Source organism: Epinephelus lanceolatus, chromosome 3, assembly GCF_041903045.1.
Source record: "Epinephelus lanceolatus isolate andai-2023 chromosome 3, ASM4190304v1, whole genome shotgun sequence".
Lineage (NCBI taxonomy): Eukaryota > Metazoa > Chordata > Actinopteri > Perciformes > Serranidae > Epinephelus > Epinephelus lanceolatus.
Genome location: NC_135736.1, coordinates 4,132,169 through 4,160,168, shown reverse-complemented (window position 1 = coordinate 4,160,168; position 28,000 = coordinate 4,132,169). Strand labels below are relative to the sequence as shown.

The window sequence follows — 28,000 nt, the reverse complement described above, 5'->3', positions numbered from 1 at the left end:
CCAAGTAATTAGCAAACTAACGAGAGTGTAGTTAAAGAGATTAAAGAGTAATTATGCAGAAAACTGTACTTCAGAAACAGCAGTCATCAAATATAAGCCACACATGTGGAGCAAAAACACTTTATTCTTGCATATATTTATATATATGTATATATTTAGACAAAAAATTTTCCAATCCATTCATTAGTTTGACTGTATGGTTTGTGTTTGAGTACAGATGAAGGTACAGATCAGTAACATTGTGCAGGAAACACACGCATAATATTAGACTTTGGGGAGGTAGACGATGCTGTTGCTCTGCACCTTCATCATAAGTTATCTGACTTTTCCATCCAGTCAGAAGCTAGCTTCCATCTCTTGGCATCTCATCTGCAGGCCTTCTCCTTGAGTGAAGCCAACCAGGAGCCGATGTCGACTCCGTCTCTTCTTAGCTCAGCCTGTTCCTCTGCGCTGGATCATTATTTCCCTCTCACTTCTCCTACTTAAAGCTGAAGTCACAAACCAAAGAGAGATGATCAGATGGATAGCCAAAGGATGGAAGCCTGTTTGGCCCAATCTGTTCCTCAGTGGGCATGTCCAAAACTGCGTCCACTCTAAGTGTGTCCTGGCTGTACCAGATGTAGTCCAGAGTGGCACAACATTCTCCTGTTGGCCGAATCTTCCATGTTGTGTATTGTGGTTCAGTCAAACTGTCCGGACTGAGTTTCTTATAGGCTGAGTCCAAACCCAGAGGTGATGCGCTGAAACGTTGGTACACCTCCTCAGTTGGGATTGCGTTGAAATCTCCACATATTAGCAAAGGAATGTCAGAGCTGGGGGCAGCCCCAGGATCACTGGAGTGTTTCTGGACCAGATTCTGGAGGTGTCGCAGGAGGTCGGAGCCCTGGGCGTTGCGGAGCCACTCCCACCCAGAACGAGCCTTCAGGTGTGTCACTGCCACACACACGCATCTCTGTGTGCTCCGACAACGCAGCATCATCACGACGGCAACCTTTTGCAAGAAAGCAGCCTGTTAGAGATGTTTTTGAATAGCTTTTGTGTTTGTCCAAGTGTGGCTTTACACAGATTCTACCCACCTGATTGGTTGGAATCCTCATTGCAGAGAGCCGTATGTTCACGCTATCCTGGAGCTCGAACCGTGACTGATCGAAGAACAGAGCGCAGCCATCAGGGCCGTTGTTGCCCTCCACATCCAGGCACGGTGACCAGGGTTTAGGGCAAAAGTTGCTACTGTAACCCAGGCCTGCCAGAACTGGCTGGAGGGTGTCATAGTAGTGGTCAACTTCCTGCAGACACAGGATATGAGGTTGGTAGGTGAGGATCTCCTCTAAGATAAGGTATTTCCTGCGGGACCAGCTGAGGGCCTCTGGGGGACACTGGACAAAATTGTCAAGTCCTTCGCCGAGAGCTGAAGGACAGAAGAAAGAGGGACATCAGATTTTAGTAGACAGTTAACCTTGTGTGACTGAACAATGCTCCATAGTTTATGTTTGCATGATAGGGGTTTTATTTTGCTAGTTTTTCCAATTACCTCCACTAGCTAGCTTAACTAATTGCTAACTATGTCTACAGTTTGGTGCTGGGCAGGTAGTGTACATTGGCTTTATGAGAGATTTGTCTGTAATAAACTGCCAAAAACACTTACAGTGTGGGCCATACAACCCCAACAGAGAGGCTAAAATGCTCCATAAAGCTGCTGAGTCTGGGAGACATGTATAGCTGCAGACACATTCCATGTGTAGCTTACATTACACACACCAACAGACCACGCCCGCCATTAGTACAAGACAAACACAGCGCGATGGTTATCTGAACCCCGCTACAACATGGTGTAATTAAAAATAATTTAGCAATAACACATTTTATAATTTATTGTAAATGAAGACCTGATTCACCTTATAAGAAACAAGATGTTGCCCTTACCATTAGCCTTCCCCTAATCTTAACCACCTCTCTTTTAACCTAAAGGCCCTGACACGCCAAACCAACTTCACAGAACTAGCAGTAAGGAAGGCCCCGTGCTGCGTTGCCTCACGTCGCTGTCTCAGACAAAAAGTTGCACATGAACACACCGCAAAGAAAGATGTTCTGCACCTGCATGAGAGGAAATAACTCTCCACACCAGGAGAAAGTGGTTGTCTGTATTCGTCATTCAAAACGGGAAACTGGAAGACCTTCATGAGGTTAATTAGCACATTAACAACCCAATCCAATGTTGAAAGAACAGCTTACTGTGCGCCAGTGATCAATAACACAAACCATCAGGAAACATTTCTGCTAAAGAGCTCAATGGCTAAAAAAATATAATCTGACCTTACGTAACAAGTTTGTTTTTCGGTCTCACTCCCAACATTGAGGGATGGTCAGCGTTCGACTAGCTTCTGCTGCCCTATTTGATGAGATGTGTTTTTTTGGCTGATTCATCATGCTGTATCAGCAACTATGATGGCAGAACCCGTCAATGAATGAAATCACTGTGATTGCCAGTTCAGCTCAGCGCATGAGAAGAGCAACAGAGGTGAGGAAAGTAAACAAAGAGCTTAAGTCAGGAGGGAGTGAGCTCTTCAGCAGAAACGTTTTCTGATGTTTAGTGTTATTGATCACTGGGGTATGGTAAATATGCTCTGTTCTTGTGCTAACTGGCTAACTCCATCAACATGGTCTTTCCGTTTACCTCTTTGAATGACGATAACAGACGACTGCTGTCTGCTGGTGTGGAGAGTAATTTCATCTCACGCAGGCGCAGAACGTACGTACATACTGGTTGACCATCAGCTGAAGTCTTTGCAGTATGTTTATGTGCAACTTTTGTGTTCATGTGCAACGAAGTCGGTTTGGTGTGTCTGGGTCCTAATATGTTACCGTTAGCGAAACACTAACTTAGCATTTTCTTCAGGGGTTCCGCTTCTTGACCAAAAAGCAAAGGGCGCTGATTGCGGGCTGACTTGGAGGTTATGGTTGGCAGGTCACGTAGCTGCTCCAGCTGCAGCTATACCTAGATAGGGTCCGTAGATAATTATTTGTGGGTTTGTCAATACGGGTGACCTCTTTCAGGTTACACATATTAATTTTATCGGTTTGATTAGGTTGATTAGTTATTATTATTATTAGCTTTGACTTGCACAAACATAAAAGAAAGCAGGGAAGTTTGAGACCTGATATCAATTGAACTATTTATTTAAACACTAGGAATAAGGATCAGCACAGAGTTTGAAAGCCACTTGTGTCATCATATCTCATTGTATCCCAAATAAACTTTTTTATACAACTGTTTGGAAGCTAATGTGTCACTGGATATATCAAGGCATACAATCCACTGTGATGTGATGTGATATTAGAAGGGCTAGAAGTAGCCTACCTTGGGCCAGGATGTTCCACTGCATCACCCTGATGGGGCTGCTTGGGGTGCTGTCTCCATCACTGATGTGAGTGAACTTTCTGTGGAAGCGAGGCTGTCGGTCCCTGAGGGCCTCCTCACACTGTCGAAGCAGCTCCACTGGATCAGGGGCACATACGGGGGACACCTTCTGCTCCTGTTGGACAGACATGATACCCTTTATTTCACCTCAGGAGGTAAATGACTATACATATCTGCTGCATTTTTGAATTGATAAAGTGAACAGATGAGGGGGGGGTCACCTGACAGAAAGCTGGATCCAGGTTTGTGACTGCAAGCTGGTGAGATGGAGGGAGGGGGAGAGGAGAGCTGCTGCTGAGGGTCTGAGTCAGGGTGCCGTACAGCCTGGTGGCCCCACCACCCATCGGACACACTGATTGGAAAAAAATACAAAGATGGTGATGGTGTGAAGCTGGAGAAAAATAAAACATTAATATTTGTCATTTTAACGACACATCTGTGGTGCAGTAACTGGAGCTGAGAGTTATTTTTAGACACATCTGTAAATGAATGGCCAGAATACTTCTGGTAAGCAGGTGGTGCTGTTTTCTATTTACTGTGTTTGTGTTACATTATGAGATGAGGGAGTGAGCACCCCTAACAGGCTCCACTGTCTCAGCAGCCAAGTCATGTGGAGAAGCCTGACAAATCCCTGTTTTTTTAATTCACACGGTGGCTGAAGTGCTTCTGCTTCGTGGTTGCAGCTCACTATTAGTCCCCTTCAACATCTGTCCACTCACATGTGAACTAAATCATTACTGAGACCTGGGATTAAGACTGATGCTTCCCAATGACTACCACAGACCGACACTGGGTATTAAAAGATAATGAACCTAAAATAAATTGTTTGCCACAGCTGGCAACACAGTTTACACCTGCTTTAACAATTTTTTTGGCCACTTGGGAGCAGCACATATTGTCACTATATATAGTGGCATGCACAAGTTTGGGCACCCCTGGTCAAAATTTCCTTTACTGAGAATAGTTTAGTGAGTAGAGGACGAGCTGATTTCCAAAAGGCATGAACATTAAGTGAAACATGGTTTTCAACATTTTAAGCAAGATCAGTGTATTATTTTTGTTTCGTACAGTTTGAGAGTAAAAAAAAATTCATGCAAAAGTTTGGGCACCCCAAGACATTTGAGCTCTCAGACAACTTTTACCAGGGTTGCAGACCATAATTAGCTTGTTAGGGCTATTACGTGTTCAAAATCATTGTTAGGAAAGGCCAGGTAATGCAAATTTCAAAGCTTGATAAATACTCCTGAACCCTTGTCCCAGCAATCAGCAGTCATGGGCTCATCTTAACAGCTGCCTAGCACTCTGAAAACTAAAATAACCCACAAAACAGGAGAAAGCTATAATCAGTCAATCAATTTTATTTATAAAGCCCAATATCACAAATCACAATTTGCCTCACAGGGCTTTACAGCATACGACATCCCACTGTCCTTGGGGAATGGGGGAAAAAATGGTAGAAAGCTGAGGAAGAGCAACTGAGGAGGGATCCCTCTTCCAGGACGGACAGACAATCAATAGATGTCGTACAGAACAGATTAACATGATAAATTAACAGTAATCCGTATGACACAATGAGACAGAGAGAGAGACATGGTAGCAAAGTGTTTTCAGGTAGTTCTTTCTTCAGTTTGTAATGTTATTAAGAAATGGCAGTTAACAGGAACTTTGGAGGTCAAGCTGAGGTCTGGAAGATGAAGAAAACTTTCCTTTCTGACAGAGCTGCTCATAGGATTGTTAGAAAGGCAAATCTAACCCCCCTTTGACTGCAAAAGACCTGCAGGAAGATTTATCAGATTCTGGAGTGGTGGGGCACTGCTCTACAGTGCAGCGACACCTGTATAAATATGACCTTCATGGAAGAGTCATCAGAAGAAAACCTTTCCTGTGTCCTCACCACCAAAGTCAGCGTCAGAAGTCTGCAAAGCAAACATTCAAACAAGCCTGATGCTTTATGGAAACAAGTCTTGTGGAGTGATGAAGTCAAGATAGAACTTTTTGGACGCAGTGAGCAAAAGTATGTTTGGAGAAAAAAAGGTGCAGTCATTCATAAACAGAACACCTATCCAACTGCTGTACACAGGGGTGGATCGATCATGCTTTGGGCTTGTGTTGCAGCCCGTGGCACGGGAACATTTCACAGGTTGAGGGAAGAATGGATTCGGTTAGATTTCAACAAATTCTGGAAGCAAACATCACACCATCAGTAAAAAAGCTGAAGATGAAGAGAAGATGGGCTTCTACAAAACAGGACAATGATCCTAAACACACCTCAAAATCCACAATGGACTACTTCAAGAGGCACAAGCTGAAGGTTTTGCCATGGCCATCACTGTCCCATGACCAAAACATCCTTAAATATCTGTGGAAAGACCTCAAAAGAGACTGAAAGACTCTTAGCTGGTTACAAAAAGAAAACCATCTGTTCATGCAATTTATGCCTGCATTAGTATTTAACTCTGTGCTGTTTGTGAGAACTCTGAACTGCAGCAAATTAAGGCAAAGTGCAAACTGACCCATAGTTGTTAACTTCCAGCTGTAGCAGACAATAAACAGTAATACTAAAAACACTTGAGCTTTAGGTCTTCACGTGTTTTCATCTTTCATTTTCAGCAAGAACACTTCAATAACAACAAAACAAAAACAAATATTTGTATAATCTCATTCAGGTTGGTGCTCACATTTTCTAGAAACAGGTATATTTCACCCAATCAATTTTTTTGCATAGACGTCAGTCATTTCTCAAACAAAGTAATGCACACTTACACTTACATAAAACTGAGACTGACCTCTGCTCTGTCAAACAAATTCTGGTGACTAACTTCTCCCTGGCTCCTGTAGACCAGAACTATATGACTATAAAAGGAGGAAACAGATATTGTTCCTACCACCGATGTTTAGGATCTGTCTAGTTCTGTGTGACTGAGTGGTAACAGGACTTAAGTGCCAAGGGTCACTTAACATACACCCTGGTGCATTCAGATAAACATGGACAGACCTTTGTGCTCCGTCAAACAGTAATGTTAATAATGACACGGGTCCATGTCTGTCCATATACATGCCAGCACCAGCCTGTCTGAATATGGTGATTAAACCCACGCTCTCTGCTCCACAGCACCATCAGACACAGAACATCACTGTTGCCCTGATCTTTGATTCTGTATATTCAAAATGACACCAGGCCTATCTGTGCAGTACTATAAACATGGCCTCAACTACAGAAAAATCAAGAATAGCTGACTCTTACCCATAGTGTCCATCACTGTCCACAGCTATGTCCACTCCACACTTGAGTAAATTGTCCTTAACACCTCCCTTTAACAGATACTGTATATTGCTGTCAGCTGATTAAGCTTCCTGGCTGAACTGAAAGTGTGTTCAGTCCAACAGGAGACAGTGACAGGTGTTTTTTTTGTCAAAGTGAAGGCACAAATCTGACTTCTCGCTGAGCACTGCTGCCTGTAAAGCCTCAGCGAGGTAGAGAGAGACAGGGAGACAGAGATTAGGAAGTACAGACGTCAGCGGGCCATATGGAGTATTACAGGTCACGTGGTGGTGAGGGAGAGAGGAATACACTATGCTCTCTCACAGTCACATACACACAAGCTTGACTGTGGCTGATATATTTCTGATACATAATTGTAGGGACTTATGTAGAGGTTGTCACACCCTCATCTCAAACACTGGCAAAAACATAATACTAGAGTCACCAAGGTAACTATAAGTCAGGCTGAGAACAGAGAATAAGTACATTTTAATGGTTTACAGTTTAAACAGTTACAACGGCACCACAATGACAGCATGACTATGCGCTGAGCTGAGCGAGTGTGTGGGTCTGTGTGTGTTTTGCAACAATAACTTCCTCAGTCTGCATGTTGTAACAGCACCCAGGTCAGTTTGATAACATTAGTGACGGTAAATTGTGATGTCAGTGTTATTTTCCATGTGCAGTAGTACACTGTACTTTTCCAAACTATAGTTTGGGCTTGTATCAAAATTATTCACTGAATAAGAAGCTGCAGTTCATGTGGTTTGTGGCTTGAACGATTCACAGGGTTCCCACACATTTTCAAAACTTTTCCATGACTTTTTTAAAGGACCCATAATCGACCGTTCACGGCATATAACATGAACAGAACTGCACAGTATACTTTAATCCAAGTCTTAATTATTGTGTGAAAATGAATCAGCAACCTTTTCAAATCTCTAATAGTTGATTATGTTCATATTAACATAAAAAACTCCAAACTATGGGCACAGTCATACAACCTCTTACGAATATGAGTCTGGCACTGGCTTTCAGGGAAAATGGAACAGATTATACTGTGAGTGTATTCTTTATTCATTTGATTATAAACTCATTTCAGGATGCAAGTCTGAAAACAATGCAGCAACATACAGTTTTGGTCAAAATTATTAGCCCCCTTTATGACATCAAACAAAACCTTTAACCTTTCCATGGAAATGACCATAACCAAAAGTGTTTATAGTTTAACTGCTTCCAAAAAAACGAAGAGAAAATCTTCACTAAGCTTGATTAAAATATTTCACTGATAAGCTGAATTGAAACAAGAAAAAGACAAAAATGACAAGGCCCAAATTATTCGCCCTCTAACAATTAATAGTCAATACTGTAACCTTTCTGACTCACAAATGACATCAACATCTTATGGTAGTTCCTAACTAGGTTGGCACACGCCTGTTGAGGGACATGTCTGTTGAGGGACCTTGTGTGGTTTTTGAGCATTGACATTAATCTTGACCGCCCACCACAGGTTCTCAAAAGGACTGAAATGTGGCTCTGAGTGGGCGACTCCAGGACTTTGATTTTGGTTTCCTTCAGAGAAGTTTTGGACCAATTTTGATGTATGCTTTAGATCATTGTCTTGCTGGAAGACCCAACAGTGACCTAAAGCTAGACTGGCAGCAGATTTCTTTACAAAATGTCAACATAATCTTCTTTCTTCATGATCCAATGCACCTGGACAAGGTTTCCTGTGCCTGAAGCAGCAAAACAGCCCCACAGCATTATGCTCCCACCACCATGCTTAACTGTGGCCTCTCCCTTCCTATGCCAGAAAAAAAGCAACATCCATGTGCCCAAACAGCTCAAGTTTGGTCTCATCTAGGGCTGACCCAAAAAATTCGAAGCTTCGAAGCTTCGTTCGATGGTACGGGATTCGATTGTGAAAAAAAAATTCGAAGCTTCGGCGCTTTTTTTCCCCCGTTTTTTTGGGGGAGGCCTAAAACGCAACACTAACCCCGTCAACGAGCCACGAGCGCACTCAGAGCCGCTCTGAGTCTGGTGTCAGAGACACTTCTGATGCTCTGAGCTGCGCATCTGTTTGATTGTGCTGCAGTGTGCGCCGAGGGTTTTAATTTAAGGTGCTCACAGACTCGGGCGCACTATAAGCGGAGCGTTGAGCGCACTTCCGCGTTGTAGTTTCCTATAAACATGTCCGTGAAACACTACATTACCCCCAATTCTTGCGCGTCTCTGTCATGGGGATGTGAAAAATACATGCCGAGCAGTCTTTTGAGTGACACTGGGGCGCGGAGCGGAGTCGTAAAATCTGAGCTTTGCGCGCACAGGGCTTGCGGACATCCGCTTTTAGTCCGCGCGGACCTCCGTCCCCCCCCCCCCCGTCGTCGTCGTTGAATGCTTCGAATTATATTCGTTCTGAGCTCCGAAGCTTCGAATGTCCAAATATGGATTCGAAGGTCAGCCCTAGTCTCATCAAACCAAAGGACAGACTCCCAGAACTCATGCCCATGTTTCAAATGTTCTCAGGTGATGACCTTTAAATGCAAAGAAAAAAAAAATCATATGGGTGCTAATAATTTCGACCACCTCCATTTTCACTACATTTGGTACAAAATAGACCTGAAGATTTATTTTACATTACAAAATGTACCGCATAGGGGCCTTGACACTGATGAATGTTTTACTATATTAAGATTTATAAATAATGCATACACTGGGCAGAATTTTTAGGGACATGTTTCATAGTTCCTCGGGGGAAATAATTTTGACCTTAACTGTAAGAACGTAGGCTTAGATGTGGAAGGTTATCTACATAAGATCAATTATTAATTAATTGTCAAATGACTTTTCCAAACTTTTTATGATTGTTACTAATTCCATTACTTTTCCAGACCTGGAAAATGAGATTGTGAAATTCCCTGACTTTTCCAGGTTTCCCATGACCCTGGATTTAAGAAAATACATTTCTGCGACATATAATTATATAAATGTATCTAAAGGATACACTGCTCTTTAACTGAGTTACTACCCACAGACTATCAAACTGTGAAAAGGGGTAGAAATAAAAAATTCTTTATTTAAACAGTTTCCTGACTTTTTGACCTCGTAAGCAGCATGGGCTGTGGTTTTAGGCATAGCAATGTCAATCGGTCTGCCATTTTGATCTTAAGTATTTTCCTAACTATACTGGATGAATTGTCATGAAATTTTATACCTAAGTCCATTTTCTCCCTCAGGATAAACTGTAATAACATTGGTGATGCCTTTACTTTTAATCCTGCACCATCATGAGTCAAAATTTCAACTGATTTATGATTAAATACCCACAGAACTAATGACATTCCCATCTGTATCAGCTGCACTTTGTGTTTAGGAATAACTAGCAAATGTTAGCATGCTAACATGCCAAGCCAAGATGTTGATCATGGTAATCATTATACCTGATGAACATCAGCGTGTCATCAGTATCCTGAGCATGCTGATGTTCATTTAGCTCAAAATAGCCTCACAGAGGTGTTGCTTTAGACTTAGTGGAAGTAAATTCCACTAATCACATGAAAAAATGCAGAGATGAGATTTTTTTTTTTTTTTTTTCAGTTTATCATTTCAGGATCCCCTCAACATGTTGATTAAAAATGCAAAAGTTGCAGCAAACAGTGTCTGAGTCTAAATCCGCATTCTGCAGAGATATCTGTGAAACATCCACTTGTTCATCTTCAAAGGGCCAGTGTGTAATATTTGGCATGGTTTATTGTCAATCTGAATCTGAATCTGAATTTAAAAAAAACCCCATTAATATGATTATATAAGTGTATAATCGCTATAAAATAAAATTTGTTTGGTTTTCGTAGCCTTATAATTATGCTTTTATATATATATGTATAGCAAGGTCCTTGCTTTAGAGAGGTCGCCATCTTGCACCGCCATGTATGTAAGGCAGACCAAGCGGACAATCCAGCCAGCCAGAGAACGCGTTTTGCGTGTATAAATAAACCAACGAAGACAGCGGAAGGAAGGAAGAAGGAGGAGGAAACAGCAGAGAGTGTTAGTAGTTCGTCGATAGAGAGTAGTGAAAAGTTTTTTTAGTTATAAAGTTTGCGAATGGACCACACTTACCACGCAACAGGAGAGAATGAACCCGAACCGTCATCTGCGAGGAAAAGAAGACGCAACTTCAGTCCTTGTGATGCACTCTCTGCGGCGCTTTTCCTCCTGGTGATATCTCCCCAACAATGGCAGCAGTAGCACCGAATCCCATTCTGTGCATTCAGCCTCTCTTCTCGCCCGCACAGCATCAAACACATGGAGTTCCTCATCTGTGTGCTCCGGCTCAAACAGGTATGGCTCTGGGTCTGTGTCCGCTACAAGAAACTCTTCAAAATCGCGTTCAAAGTCGTCCATTGCAGCTACTATAGTCCGGAGATATTGCTAGTCTAAATAAACAGCTGAGCTCTGTTTACCGGCTACGCTGTCAGTCAGTGTGCGGGCTGGAGATTGGCAGAGCAGAGAGGGGAGGGGGTCCCCACTCGGTATGGTAAACGAGTATGTGTGTATGGACTGTGTGTGTTACGCTAGAAGAGTCAGAGTTTGGGACGGAGTCTTTTACCCCCTGGAGTGTTACTGGAGTTTTTGGAGTGCTCAAATAAACTGGCCTTTTTCCCGAACGCTCCTCTGGTCTCCTGCTCGAGAGGGATTCATTACAATATCGTAACATGGTTTAGATTTCTAAATAAATATTCACCTTCTCACTAGATAGACCTACTCCTGAAAAACTCGTGCGCAAGGCTTTTTGTTCCTATGAGGCCACCGTCATTTACCCGACGGGAGGGGTGAGCGAGTGAGCCCTGCAATCTAGAATTTGACCACTGATGTCACTGTTTTCAACCCGTTTTACACACTGGCCCTTTAAACATTAACATTAATTGCTGCACGTGTGTACTTCGTGTGCTAAATAATTCTCATGATTTATGAGAAAAGACAAAGCCATCTTACAATTGGATCACTTCAGCCAGGATACAGCGATCTGCAGCTTAAATCGAATGTTGGCTAGGAGTGTAAAGCAGGGGGCCAAAGGCCTCTTCCCTACTTTCTACCCCCCTTCCTCTAGCCCCCTTGCTTGGACCCATCCATCTTCGAACTTGGTGACCATTGTGATCTCAGTTACACGCCTGTAAAGTTTCATGAGCCAGGGGCATAGAGTGGGGGAGGGGGGCAATGGCCCCTTCCCTACTTTTTACCCCTCCATTTCTAGCAACTTGCTCGGACTACAGCCATCTCTGAACTCTGAACCCCGTAAAGTTTTGTGACTTCATCTTGCATGGTTGCAACATTATCACATTGACAAATTCTGTCCACAGACAGACAGACAGACAGTCAGACAGACATATAAACACCTGGTAAAATACTTAAAACGGCTTCTGTGGTAGGCCTAGTTCCCGATACAACAGGTGACACAAGGACCATATTTTGCCATAATGACACACATACAGACTAACAAAGTGAAAATAATACCAGCAGTCACAACATATTTGCAGCTGGTAATTATTCCTCTCTATCTGGATCCCTTAATGCAACAGAATGGAGTGAAGGTGCAAATGTTTTCATATTCCACTGCACTGCTTTGACGTCACTGTGTCAGCACACAGACGAGCACACAGCACTGTGATAAAGTACTAAGAGCTCTGTTGACTTTAGGAGCGGTGACTAATGTCTATAGATGTGCGTAGTCTCTAAACAGTTATCACAAGTCACAACACATCATGACAGCTGCCAGTCTGAGGCTGGTATACATGATTTCTACAAACAGGTTGGTTTTAAGCAGCAGAAAAATAAAATTATATTTCTTAAGCTAACTCTGAGTGGGCCCCTTTCCTGCAGCATGGAGCAGAACAATCTGAACATCTTTTATGGTGAGGATACGTATCATTTCAAATGCACAAGGACATTAAACAGACCACATTACACATAGCTCTCCCTCACCTGATGCTGAAGCTGCCGGGTGCCCAGTGGTCTCTATCGGATGCTAACAGTAATGGGGTGTCTGCCTCATCAGTAATATATTCTTTTTGTTGATCAGTGTCCTTACAATCAGGTAAGCCTGTTTGATCCTCATCGACCTTGTTGTTGCCCTCTAAATCTTCCTGACTGGCTCTGACGTATTTAAGAAAGAAAACTTTGCACCAGCAAAGAATTTTTAGTTGGCTACTTGTTTGATATTACGCCAATATTGGCTCTGAAAATGCTTTAAAAAAAACCCTGTTATTATAAGGACAGGCGGGGACGGCCCTGTTTGAAGCCAGCCTTAAGTGGCCATTAGAGGAACTGCAGTTTTTGGCCATGCAGTGTTGGCTTCATTTTTTCGGCCTCAGAGGTTGCTGCTTCATCTGCATGCGTGCATAGGGCTGGGCAAAATATTGATATTATATCGATACTGTGACATAAGACTGGATATTGTCTCAAATTGTGAATACTGTGAAGTGTTGTCTTTTCTTGGTTAAAGGCTGCATTACAGTAAGGTGATGTAATTTTCTGTATTTACCAGACTGTTCTAGCTGTTTGAGTTTTGCCTTTACCCACTTAGTCATTATATCCACATTAGGTATGATTATTTATCAGAAATCTCAGTGTGTGAACATTTTGTGAAAGCGCCAATATTAGGGCTGTGCAATTAATTGAATATCATTCTCGATTATGATTATGGCTTCCTGCAATTTATTAATAAGTTTGTCGATACTGAGTCCTGATCTGATACTTCTATTTTCCCAAATAATACAGCTGCACAGTGCACACTTCAAGTACTTCAATCCAATGTATGGCCAATGCTTAACGATTTAATAGCTCTGTAATGCATTTAGAAAAAAAAATCCCTGCATCCGAACATCCACAATGTTTTTGAAAAAAAAATGTATTTATTAACCTATTATTTATGTATCTATGTATTAGGATATAACAAAGTATAAAATGACAAACCCTCCCTTTAATCTTTTTTTTTGCCTTATCGCTGTCTCTAGGGATGACTCTGTTCCTTGAACAGAGCATTCTCCAGTGTTGATTCGGCTCAGCCTTGTCTGAGTTACCTGAATGAACAATATTCAGTTGAGAATTTACTTTTGTCTGACCATCGTTTTCCCAGATTAGGCTGCATTAATAAATTACTCTTACTGGCTTTTGTTGCACTTAGAGCGGCGTGGTGAGAGTGTTAAGTTGTGGTCAGTTGTACACCACTGTCCGTCTCTCTTCCAAGCAGGGCGGTAAAACTCCATATGTCATAGTTTAAAGAAAAATACAAGAGACTCTCACGCTCAGCTGAAATGAAACGAGTGCTCATGACTTTGGTAAATAACTGAAATAAACAGTCTCCTACTGCATTTTCGCTTATGGCGTGTGGTGTTTCACTGCGGGCAGGGCTCAGGCTCTGCTTTTACACACAGGAGATCAGTGGAGTGAAGGAGAGTTGACAAAGGCTGCACTCCACTTTGCTGTACGTGAAAGCTTTCATGAGTAAAAACACCTGTGTGACAACAGATGTAAAACAAAGGATCGGTTGGGCTCTATATAGCCAATACCGATCAGTTAAAACATGCCTTGATTGCACTGATCTTTGACATCAGACCGGGACATCCCTAGTAGGAACTTTTCTTTGAACCAAACTACACCTGCCAACCATTTTAGACCTCAGAAGGAAGTGTGTATTTACTCATGGATGATTTTATGGACAGATATTGCTAATATTTTAACAATCACAACTACCAATAAAAGAACCTATAATATCAGAGCTTATCAATACTGTAGTCTTACAAAATGTAGCTGCGGTACCAGTTTAATACCAGATTTCGTAACCTATCCCTATGAGAGGCTTGTGATTGTGACAGCACGACATGTAAACATTTGGCATTCTCGGCTGAGCTGTAAAGTTAGCTAATTTGGTGGGCTAGGTGAGCTAGCAGCAGATGCACCCTTCCTTCTGCACAGTGATACAGATAGTGGGTGTAGTTTGGTAAAAAGAAAAAACTTCTATGTTTCAGTTTCTATGAAACTGCTCACAAGGCCTGTGGATTATCTTGAGTAACCGGGTCATGATTTTTGTAAAGAGACATCGCCATTGAGTTTTCCATATGTATTGTATTGGTGCTTTGAGCATCACAAGCCAAGCGCCATCTAATTCCATTATACTGGAGAGAAGGCAGACATCTCTACAGCTGATATCCTCAACACTACACTACAGGTAAGAGGAAAACTGTGTATTTTTGATTTTGGAGAGAACTGTCCCTTTAAAGCTCTTTACATTTGTTATACACTGCAAGTCAAGACTGGAAGTGAAACCATAACCTGAATTATATATTAACAGTGCACTTTGAAATTTATTAAAGCCAATTTTAATTGTAAAGAACCTTCACTAAAAACAGTCCTCCAAAATTGACATTTCATTTCAATATTTTCTTAAATCTTAAACTAAGGCATGTCCAGATGCATGTCTGAGTATATGTGTGATATCTTGCAGACCCTGAAGTTGGCATCATATATGTAGTCTTGTTTGTAGCATGAAATTGCTCCTTTACTCTCTGACCTTTAGACTGGCAGCCTCCTCCACTGCAAAACTGAGTGAACTCATATTACAACAGAAAGAGAGAGAGAGAGAGAGAGAGAGAGAGAGAGAGACAGAGAGAGAGAGAGAGAGACCCTCAAACCACATACACACTTTGCAATAGAAAAGATAGTGGCAGATTCTCATGGTACAATGTGAGACAATATATGTTACAGTGAGAGAATCGTTTTAGCTAAAAGCATTCTGACTCCTTTGTCACATAATGCAAAGTACATGTCATTCTTCCATCGGAAACATACTTATTACCAAATATCAGAGCTGTAGACTTGAGACTTGTCCTGATCTCTGTTTCAAATACAAACAAAAGCATCGCCCTGCAACCACAAACCAAAACAAAAGATGGGAACCTGCTATAACTCCTATAGTGATATGCTTCAATGCCCTATTTACAGTCACCTGATCACAAAACTGATGATGGTTTATTGTTATTATAACTATGATTTTATGGGCATATATAAGTGAAGAATGTCTTTAATGACTTTGACTTTGCTGACTCCTGAACATACAGAAGTACTGCAAGCAACACCTTTAACTCTGCTTTGGCCTGTCTGGCCTGTAAATATCAGTGTCAACAGTACTGTCTGTTCCCTAGAATTTCAGGACTCTTCAAGTACTTTAGAGAAAGTGCAGAAAAAACTGTCATGAGCAACAGCTTCCCATTTCTCTGAGATATAACAACTATGAGCTACTGGGACACCCAACACACCCAAGCTTCAGACTGACATGAGATTATTAGTCCTCACAATAAGTCCCTAGTATGGCTAAAATGTTGGAAACACTGGATCCTATTATACAATTCAACAGCATCCTTTATTTGACTGTTCCTGTCCTGTAAACCCCAAATTTGTAATGCAGGCTATCTTTTTTACATTTGCGGCCCAGTCCAATTTAGCCTTGATGACATCACTGGAATTATTTTCTCAGATTATACAACTGTTTTCTCAGGCTGGGTAGAGCTCCTCATTACCAGTAAAATGATCCTTCAGGCTAATTTATTCTCCTTTTATGGACAAAAATAGATACGTCCATTTCAAACATTGTAACATGACTGCCCTTATACTTCTATGCATCCTTTATGATGGCACAGATACAGCCAATAGATGGTGCAAGAGGGCAGAGTGAAACGTTTCACACAACAAAAAATACAGCGATGGAGGTGGAGGTCAAATAACGTTGAGGAGAGTGGGGCACAACCGAACACAGGGTAAAGTGTAACAGACTTTTTAAGTTGTTGCACAGGATTGATCCTTTCGTGCTTCAGTTGACAACAATACTGCCAAACAGTGACAGAGTGTTTTCGGCCAATTTAAATAAATTTCTTTGTCATACTTGTTTTTCAATTACTGAGCAGTCTATGTAAATCATCAAATCCAACCATATACCATCATAATAACTGTCTTGTTGCCTAAAACATAGCACCGCTTTGAACTATGTAACCATCTCCCAGCAAGGGTCGGCTGGCCTTGATAAATTTCCAAAACAGCGGGGTTAGTTGTAATGCTGTGAAAACACCAACTGTTTATTTGTAGCGGAGATGTGCATATTGTTAAAATAAAACAGAAAAAACAATCTCAAACAGTTTTGATAACATTTAGTCATAACTAACGTTATGCCCCACTGTCCCCTACCTTTAAACGGAGGTAGTGCTGTAGACTGCAGTGGTCTGTGAGGCCACTAAATACATGACAGGTAGACAGATTTTTTTTTTTTTTACTATATTAAAGGGAAATTTCGGTTTATTACAACCCGTCTCCTATCGTCCTAAATTTGTTTCAAGTGACTAGTGACATAAAAGTAATAGTTAGCATGTTAGCCGTTAGCCTAGATACAGTCGGGGCGCATTAGTAGCGTCAGACCTGTTAAAACATAAGTCAAAGGGCATACTTAAAGTGCAAAGTTAGTCCACTAAACAAGTTTTTTTCCTCAAAGACTGCCTCATATCGTTAGGATAAATGTCAGAGAACATATAGAAAATGACATGTAAACGTGTTGTCTTACCTTACCGGTGTGCTGCCATGTTTGTTTATCATCTAGCTCTGCTTTCCAAAGCGCGGCCGAAATATCGCGAGAATAAGCAGCGATCTCATAGCGTGCCTGAACAAGTAGCAACAGCTGGAAGAATACACTGACGAAGAGCTTCGTGAAATTGAAGAACGGAGGAGTAGAGAGAGAGAGGCGCAACAGGTAGAGGACGACTGGCTGCTGCAAGGCTGCGTAGCTCTGGAGATTGGTGGTGTACCTGTGAGGAATGCCTCTGTTGCAAGGAATGGGACCGGTTGGAGCCTTATTTTCAAGGTCTGGATGTGACCGAGGACGAGACAGCTCTACCTGGAGTAACGTTAGTATCCAGCTGGGCTTTATCTAGAGCTGGCGAGATATATTTTGGCCGTGCTTTGCAAAGCAGAGCTAGAGGGATAAACAAACATGGTAACACACCGGTAAGATAAGACAACACGTTTACATGTTGTTTTCTATATGTTCTCTGACATTTATTCTAACGATATGAGGCGGTCTTTGTGGAAAAAAAGCTTGTTTAGTGGACTAACTTTGCACTTGACGGTATGCCTGTTCACTTATGTTTTAACAGGTCTGACGCTACTATGTGCCCCGGCTGTATCTAGGCTAACGGCTAACATGCTAACTATTATTTCTATGTCACTAGTCACTTGAAACAAATTTAGGACGATAGGAGACGGGCTGAAATAAACCGAAATTTCCCTTTAACAATTCTTTCTGTTCTGCCATTATTTAAATGTATTCTTCCTCTCCTATCATCGTATCTGGCTTGAACTATGCTTCACTGCCCCCATGATATCTAGTGGTACTGCTCCATTTCATCTGTATTCGTAAGTTTTCAGAAAATGTGCACAAATACGGACTAAATAAACACAGAGTACAGACAGAAGGCTCCATCCATGTCTGTCTCTGTATACATACCTAACTTTATGCATAAATTAGCCCTTACATTTAAAATCAGTGGGGTGCCCTTTTAAATATGAGGGCGTCCCGTTGTATTTCAGCTGTGAGGGGTCAGTGTTAAAATTCATGAGAACTGGTGCCACTGTAACCACTGTAATGGGTTAAGTCATCTTTTGGAGACCAGAGAAGGTTTTGGTTCTCCAAAAATTACTGCAAAAGACAAAAAACTTTATTACATATGACTTAAGTCAATATAAAAACTGGTTCAGAAATAGTCCAGTGAAAAGCTTGTGTCTTCAAAATGTTGACTTTTCAGATGTGTGCAAATGATAAAACATTACATAACTCAAAGAGCCTTTTCAGATTTACAGCAGCATGTGTTCTTCAACTTAAGGTAACAAGATAGTTGACACAGCAAAATGTACTGATAAACCACTGTTTGGGCACAAAATTTCCTCATCAGAAGAGTTGTGTTACAGCATCTTTCCCACGCAGACACAATACCAGAGAGCTCATTAAAAGTTGCTTACAAGCAAAAGCCAGTATCAAATATATTGTAACAGACTGACCATACTGAAAACTTACCTTCTTTAGTGGAATTAGATGTTGATTTCCCTTCAGCTCCACTTGTGCAGCTGCTGCCTTGTTTTTCCACTGTTCTTATGTGGTCCTAATATGTGTCGCAGACGGTGGGAATGTACCTCTATGCATGCGTATGCTTGTTTTTGTTCAGTGGGAAGTGGGTGGTTGTTTGACCCTTTAGCTGCAAGGCAAGGTCACAGTGGAGAGAAACCGGTCCCCTCTGCCATCTGCTGGTGAGAGCCAAACAGGAAGCAGAGGTCAAACCTCATAACATCTGAAGAGAAAGAAAAAGTGATGGTAGTTATTCCCTGAGCTTTATTGTACTCATCAAAAATAAATATGGCATCTGATGAACGCAACAGGCAGCAAAAAAGTGACTGCCCACATTTTAAATTTTAATATTTTTTTCTTCAAAATTGCCAATTAATTATTTCTTTTAAATTCACCATTTTATTTTGAAATGATCTTTGGGCTGATACACTAAAAAAAGCCCTTATCAAACAAATATATTCGCAATAGGAAAAAGCAGGACCAAAAGACAGTGAGTGACATTTGGCTTACATAATTGGTGGAAATTAGTGGAGTTACTGTGCATTCTCAAGTGCAACAAATAGATGGTAAGTTGGTAAATATATACACATCACACTGACAGTAGAGGTTCCCATAATAAAAGGAAACAGTCAAAAGAGGGACTTTAGTTGTTGTTGCTGCTGTTCTTTTCATTTATTTTTTTACACCAGTGTGTGGAAGAAGTGTACAACATATATGACAGAAGCTTAAAAGTAATGATGGAAAAGTGGAGAAAACACCCAAAAGTTTGAATTTACTTACTAAGATCAACCATAGGTGGGTAAAATGCAGTAATTGCCAAATCATTTTGATTTTCCCAAAAAATGTCACCACTAACATGACAACAGCATTTGAAATTAAGAACTGCACTGCACAGGAAGTGAACATTTAACTTTGGAAATTGGTTAGCAACACTTTTAGGTGAGCACGTTGGAGGAGAGAACCACACAGGGGCGTCACAGTGCAGGCAGTGTGGTAGCACTGGGGCCTGTGGGGGACCTTGCAAATGATTCAGATTGCCACCTCATAACTACACCTGCGTTCAAAGATCTCACATTAGATTAATAAAAGTGCCATTTGCTATTGGGCTATATGCCCTCAAAAATGCAAACCCATCTCCATCATGCTTTTCCTTTCTTTTCTGGTTAAAATAGTCGGTAGCAATCTCTACCAACATTTTATGCTTATTCTACATGCACCATACTGGAACCACAGCACACATATTCCACACAAGGCCTCCATTCAAGAAGTGACTCAAGTTGTTTAATCTCTGTCAGCTGCCTTATTATTGTCAGATTTTCAATGCTAACAAATGTCATCTGTGAAAAGCTACTGCTAATTGCTATTCAGCTTATTAACTACATTCCAAACTGTGATTTACTGTAGTTGAATTTCTGTGTCAATATTACAAAACCAACTGAGCATAGACTAAGAGATTCCTTAGTAAATGATCACACGGGCAATTTTTACAGCAGCGACTTTGACTGGTAAAAACACAGGTGTACCACTAACATTAGCAGTGGATCTGTTCTGTTTAGTTGTCCAAGCAAGCACAACACCAGAGCCCTCAAACTGAAGCAGCCAAATGGAATCCAGCCATCATTCATTGTATTATGTACACCTGTGCTTTTCCTACTGGGACAAAATGTCCTCTGTGAAAAGGGCCTTTTGATAAGGAAAAGTAGAAAAGAAAAAAAATATTGAACAAAAAGACAACACTTTTGTTTTTGCTCAGATTCACAGATTTAAGTCAAAGATCTAAGACTTTTTTTCTGCAATCAACAGAAACATTTCTCTCACATTTTGGTCACAAATGTGTTAAAAAATCTGTGTTAGTGAGCACTTCACCTTTTCCATGATATTCCATTCTCTTGACAGGTGTGGCATATCAAGGTGTGCTTAGGATGGTCACAATAAAAGGACACTCTAAAATGTGCAGTTTGATCACACAACACAATGACGCCAACACAATTTACTCCGCCAAAACTCGACAAACATACACAGAAGGGCCTTAAAAAAACACAGAGAATCAGTGGAGGTACAACTAAAACAAACACCAAGAAAATCCTGGAAAATCAAGGTAAGGAAATAAGCCACCCGACCGACGGAGTATGCTACCACCTGAAGCTAATGATGCCACGGCGTTATCCCAAACCAGCCTGGATGGCATTAGCAAACAGATTCAGACCTTGCAAAACGAACTGAAATCAGACCTGAAATTGGTCAAAGACGAGATTATGACCAGAATGAGGAATGAATTGTCAGAGCTGACAAGATGACATTGACCACAAATTTGCTAAAATAACTACAATGATAGGAGAGCAGGGAGAAAAGATGGATGCTGCTTTAACTTGCACTGGGGAAGTTGAAGCATGGAGCTCCGAAGCTAACTGTGCACTGCAGTAATTAATGACAGAGCAGCAAGGATTGATGGACAAATTAGACTAGATGCAAGGTCCAGAAGGAACAACCCATGGCTATATAGTGCACAGGAGGGAGCAGAGTCAAAGTGGGATTCGATGGCACAGTTCATGGATAAATGGCTCTGCGAGGAACTCTTAATAAATGCGGATTTCCGGATACAACGCACCCACAGAGCTCTGGTGCAGGTCAACCTCCCAGATAAATCATCCTCAACTTTCAGTACAAACTTGGTACTCTACTGGAAAACAACTAAAATTGGTAAATTAACTTGGTCTATTAAGATGGATTGCATTTGAACCAAATTTGAACCAGGAAGAACTGACACCAGATTTAAGCAATGGGCAGAAAGGGGCATAACAGCCATATGCAGAGTAATTAATAAGTGTGAAATGATAAGCTTTTAAGAATTAAAAAAAAAACACATATCAAGTAGTATTCAGGACTGAATTAGATACTTTCAGATGAGGGATCATTACAACAACAACAAAAACAAGAAAGGAGAGAAGGAAAGTCACCCAATCATTAAGATGTTGGTACAAGCATATAGTAAGGCTACATCCAGAACAGTGTCAATCCTGCACCATTGTCTGATGACTCTAAACATGACACAACATTATATGTAAAAATCAAATGGGAAAAAGAACTGGGTGAGGAAATCCCAAAAAGGATGTGGTATGACGTGTGGAAATGTCACCTGAACACGACACAATCATAAGGGTGGAGAGAGTTTATTTGGAAGAGCCAGATTCTGTATTTTATTGCACCTAAAATTAAAAGTAAACAAAGAACGATTCAACAACCATGCTGGAGATTATGCAAGGACATGGAACCAAACCACACACACATTTTGTGGAGTTACATGAAAATACAACCTTTCTGGGATGGTATTCATTTTGTTCTTTGTGAGGTCTTGGGTGATAAAATCCCACAAACATGTCTTGTACTGTACTTGGAACACATGGAGTGAACGGTGCACAAGAGAGATCACTGTTTGGTCAAGATCCTTCTTGCCACTGGAAAGGAAGCAATTACAAAGAACTGGCTGAAGATGGACGCTCCAAATCACAAACAATGGCTGACCATCATAGATGATATTCAGGAGAGGGAGAATCTTACATACAGGGTACAGATGAAGTACAGTTTGAAAAAAAAAAAAAAACTGGGAAAATGGTTAAACTATTTACAAAAAGACAACAATATAGACAATAACGCTGTCTAGGTAGAAGTTGGACTTGTTTACTCCCGCAGGCTCTGTTCATCTGTTTCTTTTGTTATGTTTCCAAAGTTTTTTGTTTTACATATATGTTCAAGCATTTTCTGCTGAAAATACAAACAATAGGATAAGGTACACTACAACCAGGACAATTTATTTGTTTTAATTATTGAAAATTGCACTTGAATTCTATTTACCCTGCATTGTGACATCCTGGAGGAGAGGAAAAGTGGTTTGGTGGGTTGTTTGGGAATTCAGACCTGACCAATTTTTACCTTTACTTGAGACATGCTACTGGAGTTTTGGTTTCAAAATGTATTGATTAAGGACTCTAGAGAGGAAATCCAGCAAATGTGGCTGAAACAAAAAATTTGGAAATATCATGATGGATTAGATGGGATTTGTTTCATGTGAGAATGTACTTTATTCTGTGGACAAATCAATTAAAAGTATAAGTGAAAAAAATGTCTACACTAAATCTTTGTATTAAAGCTAATACTGCATCTATTTAAATGTTCATGACATGATTACTCAAATCACGTCAATATGAAGAGAAATTAAAAGGATGATTATGTCCCAGTTTGGATACCTTTTACTGAAGGCTACCCAGAAGAGTTGTGTTCAAACTGTATTGTATTTTTATGAACCTGCATTAAAAATAAACTCTTGAACTATGGAACATGCCCACTGGTAGGTAAATCAATTTGTTTTCACTGTGATTAAGAAAATGGTCACCAAGCCACCTGGTACCCTATTTTGGGCCAGACATCACTTTATACCATTGTGTTGTTGCTGTGAGCTTTATTACTTTTTTGTTATTGCAAATTCATATAAACTTTAAGTATTCCATGCATTACATTCCCATAGACACAACAGTTCAACTCAGCACTGCTGTTCTTTAGTTGTTTTATCCCCCAGTCGTTTGCTGAAGTTTAACATTTGTTGGAGAAGGAGTGTGCTGAACTTCCCTAACTGTAGTCTCCTGGTCTGCAGGTCATTCATCATGGCCCTAAACGACACCAACAGAACACTATCTCTGCTCTTACAGTCCTGAGTTACCAATGAATCCTCTTTCCATGCTTCCTGTAAGCTCTCAAATAAGACCTTTATGTCCTTCCTGAACTGGTGAACCTCCTGCCAGTATCTGTCTTTGTTCCTCCTGGCTCTGCTAACATCCTCTGTCATCTGTGTGATATGTAGATGCAGCCTGCTGTTCTCCATGCTGACCTGCTCCGGTTTCATGCTATTGTCATAGATGCTCATCTCTACAGTTCTCAGCTCTGAGGCCTGTTTGTCTAGCAAGTCCATGTAACATCCTCGCATGTCCTCCAGCTCAGCCTTCATTTCCTCTATGGGCTGAAGCAGAGAGACAGTTTTCTCCTTTAGCCCCTGAATCCGCAGCTCCAGATCCTCCCTCGTCGTCCTCAGCTCGTAGGTCAGCGTTGTCAGTCTCTGGTGCCTGGATTGCTCTTCATTCCACTTTGCTTCCACCTCCTTCAGCATCTCCTCTTTGTCCTCCACCTCCCTCTGCTTCACCTCGTAGCTCCTCATGATGCTCTCGGTCTCTGCAATGCACTGATCCATTTCCTCATGGTGTTCAGTCTCTCTTTGTCTGAACTCCACCTCACACTGGGTCACATGGCTCATCAGCAAGTCAGCACTTGTGCTCTTGGGCTGACGCTTTCGGAGTGCAGTTTCCTCTTGTCGAAGTTCCTCGTATCTCCTCCAGGTGATGCTGATTTCAGAGGTCATCTTTGCCACGTGCTCCTCCTGCTTCCTCTTCTCCTCCTCCAAAAGCCTTGTTAGCCACTTCTTCTCCTCCTCAAAATTGCTAATGTTCTTCTTCTCTGTATCCATGTTATCGCACAGCTCCTCCTGATTCCTCTGAAACACACGCTTTGTGATGGTGTCAACTTCCAGGAGTTCTTTATTCTGCTTGTCCATCTCTTTGATCTCCTTACTGTGTTTGACTATGGAGGAAACACACTCCTCCAGCTGCAGCTTGGATCGCTCCAGCTGCTGTGAGATGTGGGAATGCTCTGCCCTAACTTCATTCTCTTCATCTTGCTGTTGCTTGAATATCTCATAGATCTGAGCCAGGGTGTCCAGACAGACCAGTCTTGATGTTCGTCCCTCCTCTATTTTACCCTCCAGTGTTGCAATTTCCTCTTTAAGATGCTGGACAGCAACACTCAAGGTTTCCCCTAATTCACAAAACTCCTTTTTCAGCATTTCTCTCTGTTGATTCTCCCCCTGTAGCTGTGTCTCATACTGGCACCGAGATGCTGCCAGTTTTTGTATATTGCTCTCCAACTTAGTCATGACAATCATGAGCTCACCCAGATGGTCACTGGTTTCTCGTTTCTTGTCATTAAGTCTGTCTAACTCTTTTCTGCTCCTCCTGATTGCTTGCTTCTGCTGCGTAATTTTCTCCTGGTCCACCTCTCTTGACAGGCTGTCTTTTTTCACAGTGAAAGTCTCTCTCTCCAACACCATCTTTTGCTGCAGCGTTAATTTATCCTCTTCGACAGCAGCAATGCAGGACTTCAGGTCCTCTATCTGATGCAGAGACTGATCCAGCTGCATCTGTAAGCCATACTTTAAGGTGATTTGCTCATTCTGAGCAGCAATGATCTCTTCATGTTCAGCCTTCATCTGTTCTCGCTCTGGATGCAGTACTTTGTTCTGGCTCAAGAAGGCTTCCTGCCTCTTCTCAGTGGCTTCTTGAAGCTGAGAAACTGTGTTGAGGTTTTTGTGCAGCTGCTCTATCTCCTCAGCTTTAGATGCCCGGGCTGCTGCAACATCAGCCATGATATTCTGGCTCATTCTATCTCTTATATTGTTGATTTGGTGTCTTAGCTTGCTGTTTTCTATGGTTTCCACTTCTAAATGTTCATAAGCTGCACGGTGGTCCGCCTCCAGTTCAGTGATAGCAGATGTTATCCCCATCAGGTGGAGGCTGGCTTCAGGTGAGAATGGTATCCCTTCCTCTTTGAGCTGCTTGTCCAGCTCCTTCAAATGCTCGAGGGCCACCATAACGGCCGGGGAATCGGGGACCAGGCAAGACGCCATTTTTTTCCCGTATGTTTTTTTTTTTTTTTTAAATTTTTAGTCTATGTTGGTCTTGTGCTTCAAGGTGTGTCTGCAGTTTGAAGCTCAGTTAGCTGCCACTACCGATAACTTGTACATGGAGTCACCATGGCAACAGCTGCCCCACCGGAAGGAAGACGGCATGCTACGGCAAGTCCGCGAGGTCATAATGTTTTACGCAGCGACTGTCTTTAATCTAATAGTCAGTAAGTGAAACCCAGCAACTGTCGTCACTAGAGTTGTTGCTCACCGCAAGAAACTGTGATAAAACAGACAAGTCGTGTGGCCTGCATAAAGAAGCATGAAAGATGTGTGGTCCTAAGAGGTAGCCCATCGCGACCTCTGTCCTATAAAACACCGGGATATTAATGTTGGAATCTCATCAGTTCAGGATTGGTGCTTACCTGAAATATGTACCAACACACGAACAGACATCTGAAACAACCTCGGCTTCCAATGACGTGTGTATGAGCTGGAAACACAAGTTAGACTCATCCGGTATGATGACTAACGCCTGTCTGTAGTGGCAGCAGCAGGAAACGCGAAGCCCCGCGTTGCCAGTTTGGGAGATTTCACGTAAGTAAGTAAGTAAGTAAGTAAGTAAAGTTTTTAAAAAGTGGGCGCTTGTATTGGTGGAGTATTCATTAAATGTGGCTCTGCTATGGGCCAGAGGGGGTGTACTTTGAATGTAAATAAGATGCCAGAATGCATTAAAAACTCATCACAATAGAGCTTGGTTATCAAAAAAAGTGCCAGAGAGTGAGAGAAGTCTGGGCTAAGCCCTGAATGTCTTCAAACCCTAGAGATGCCTCTGTGTACACTTGACCTGTGCAGGGCAGCTGCAACTGGATTTGCCTCTTGGCAAAAGTGAGTGAGCAAAGCAAACGTTGAAAGGTTGAAAACAGGCAATTCAATGGAAATTAGGCAGATAACTTTGCCTTTATCTTTTTGTTGTAATCTGATAAATATTATTGTTTTACTCTTTTTTATTAACTGCTCCCCCGACCCTCTGTTATTTTGTAAATGCTTTGTAAATAAGTAGCAGATGTCTTAGTTACCTTCTTATATGGTGTAGGAATAATCTTAAAAATGAGTTCCCGAGCATGATTTGTGGCTCACGTGATGTGTTTCATTTGCTCTTCATTATCAACACGTTGCTTTAATGCTCTGAGCGATAAAAAACAACACCTTTTTTGTAGCATCCATCTAAGGAGCATAAGAATGCCACATTGGCCTTGGCTGGTGGAAGTCGACCCAAGTCTGATTTAATCAGTCTTAGCTCGTTCACGCAGTGCTTTTGCTGCACTAAATTACAACATATTAGGGATTCATGAACACTCAAACGTTCGAAAGGCTGACATGGTACATATCCAACACTAAAAAGAGTGATTCAGAAAGATTTGTTCATTCATTTCGCCCATCACCAGCTAGTGTAAGATTTGCTGTCACATAGTTTAGTTGGCAGATTTAATGTGTATTTTTATATTGGAAAACTGCAAGAGCTCAATGAAAACTTTTACTTGAGAGAGTGAGATAAAGTATTCTGACAATTTTAATTTCTCCTGAAGTTTCTATGAAAATGGTCCACTGTTTTGATAAAGCTTTTGTCCTTCCTCTCCTCTGGTTGTCTGTTTTGAATCTCTGCTGTTTGTATGTACAGTGTTGTCTTTAAGTGACCATCAGGTACAGTGGAAGCAGACTAATGTATACAAATGGCTGTACATTATATTTTGGTTAGAGTCCCAGGAACATGACCGACCAGTATTTTGAAATATAGCTACATGTGTCCCACATTTGCTGTTTGTCAGTTTATGTCAGTTTAGTTAAACATAAATACATTCAGGATCTAGCATGTAGGGACTTTATCAACTAAAATAATAAAGATATTCAAACTAAACTTTGACAAAGGGCCCCTGTGCAAGACAGTGCCTGAAGATTAGATAAAATGCAGGAGCCACTTTGAAGTCTTTATCACTACAATTAACATTAAAGGGCCATAGTGTGTAATTAATTACAGTACCAAAAACAAATGGAAGTTGGACTTCAACTTTGTGCAGGTCCATAAACAACAAGACCTGGCAACCCTGACTCGTCGCGGGACATTTACGTTGGTCCACAAATAAAGACGTAAAAGCATAGAAATAGAGTGGGTAGAAGATGCACCACAAATTGAATGGCCGTTATCCTGTGTATTTTTTAACGATTGTTTCTATAAAAGCCGCTGAAAGTGTTTGCATTTTCTGTTACCGTTTCTGTTAGTTTTGGTGCCTCTCACAAAATATGATTCGAGGAAGAAATAGTTTTCTATTGTAATAGCACAGTTTTATTTAATGATGTTCACAAGCATGCTCTGGTCATGGTGGTATGAATTTGAGCGTCATGTTTTTTTCCACACAGAAAGTTCTCCTCAGCATAAAC

General features: G+C 41.3%; 2 protein-coding genes across 5 annotated transcripts; both read right to left on the bottom strand.

The window, feature by feature from the left end:
* Positions 1 to 106: 106 nt before the first annotated feature.
* LOC117255743 (nocturnin-like) lies at positions 107 to 26,128 on the bottom strand. Of its 4 annotated transcripts, XM_033624903.2 has the most exons (6): positions 25,987 to 26,128; positions 18,790 to 19,060; positions 3,640 to 3,770; positions 3,359 to 3,533; positions 1,077 to 1,408; positions 107 to 991 (listed from the first exon to the last, which is right to left on the bottom strand). In XM_033624903.2, exons 3-6 carry the CDS (start codon positions 3,760 to 3,762, stop codon positions 479 to 481), a joined length of 1,143 nt encoding a protein of 380 aa, XP_033480794.1. In that variant the 5' UTR covers positions 3,763 to 3,770; positions 18,790 to 19,060; positions 25,987 to 26,128; the 3' UTR covers positions 107 to 478. The 4 variants fall into 4 exon arrangements, with proteins under 4 accessions (XP_033480794.1, XP_078019649.1, XP_033480792.1 ...); XM_078163523.1 differs by lacking the exons at positions 18,790 to 19,060; positions 25,987 to 26,128 and adding an exon at positions 6,663 to 7,082 and having other exon boundaries at positions 3,359 to 3,527; XM_033624901.2 differs by lacking the exons at positions 18,790 to 19,060; positions 25,987 to 26,128 and adding an exon at positions 6,663 to 7,061.
* ccdc175 (coiled-coil domain containing 175) lies at positions 21,739 to 25,979 on the bottom strand. Its single transcript, XM_033624900.2, has one exon. It carries the CDS (start codon positions 25,562 to 25,564, stop codon positions 23,375 to 23,377), a length of 2,190 nt encoding a protein of 729 aa, XP_033480791.1. The 5' UTR covers positions 25,565 to 25,979; the 3' UTR covers positions 21,739 to 23,374.
* Positions 26,129 to 28,000: the final 1,872 nt, after the last annotated feature.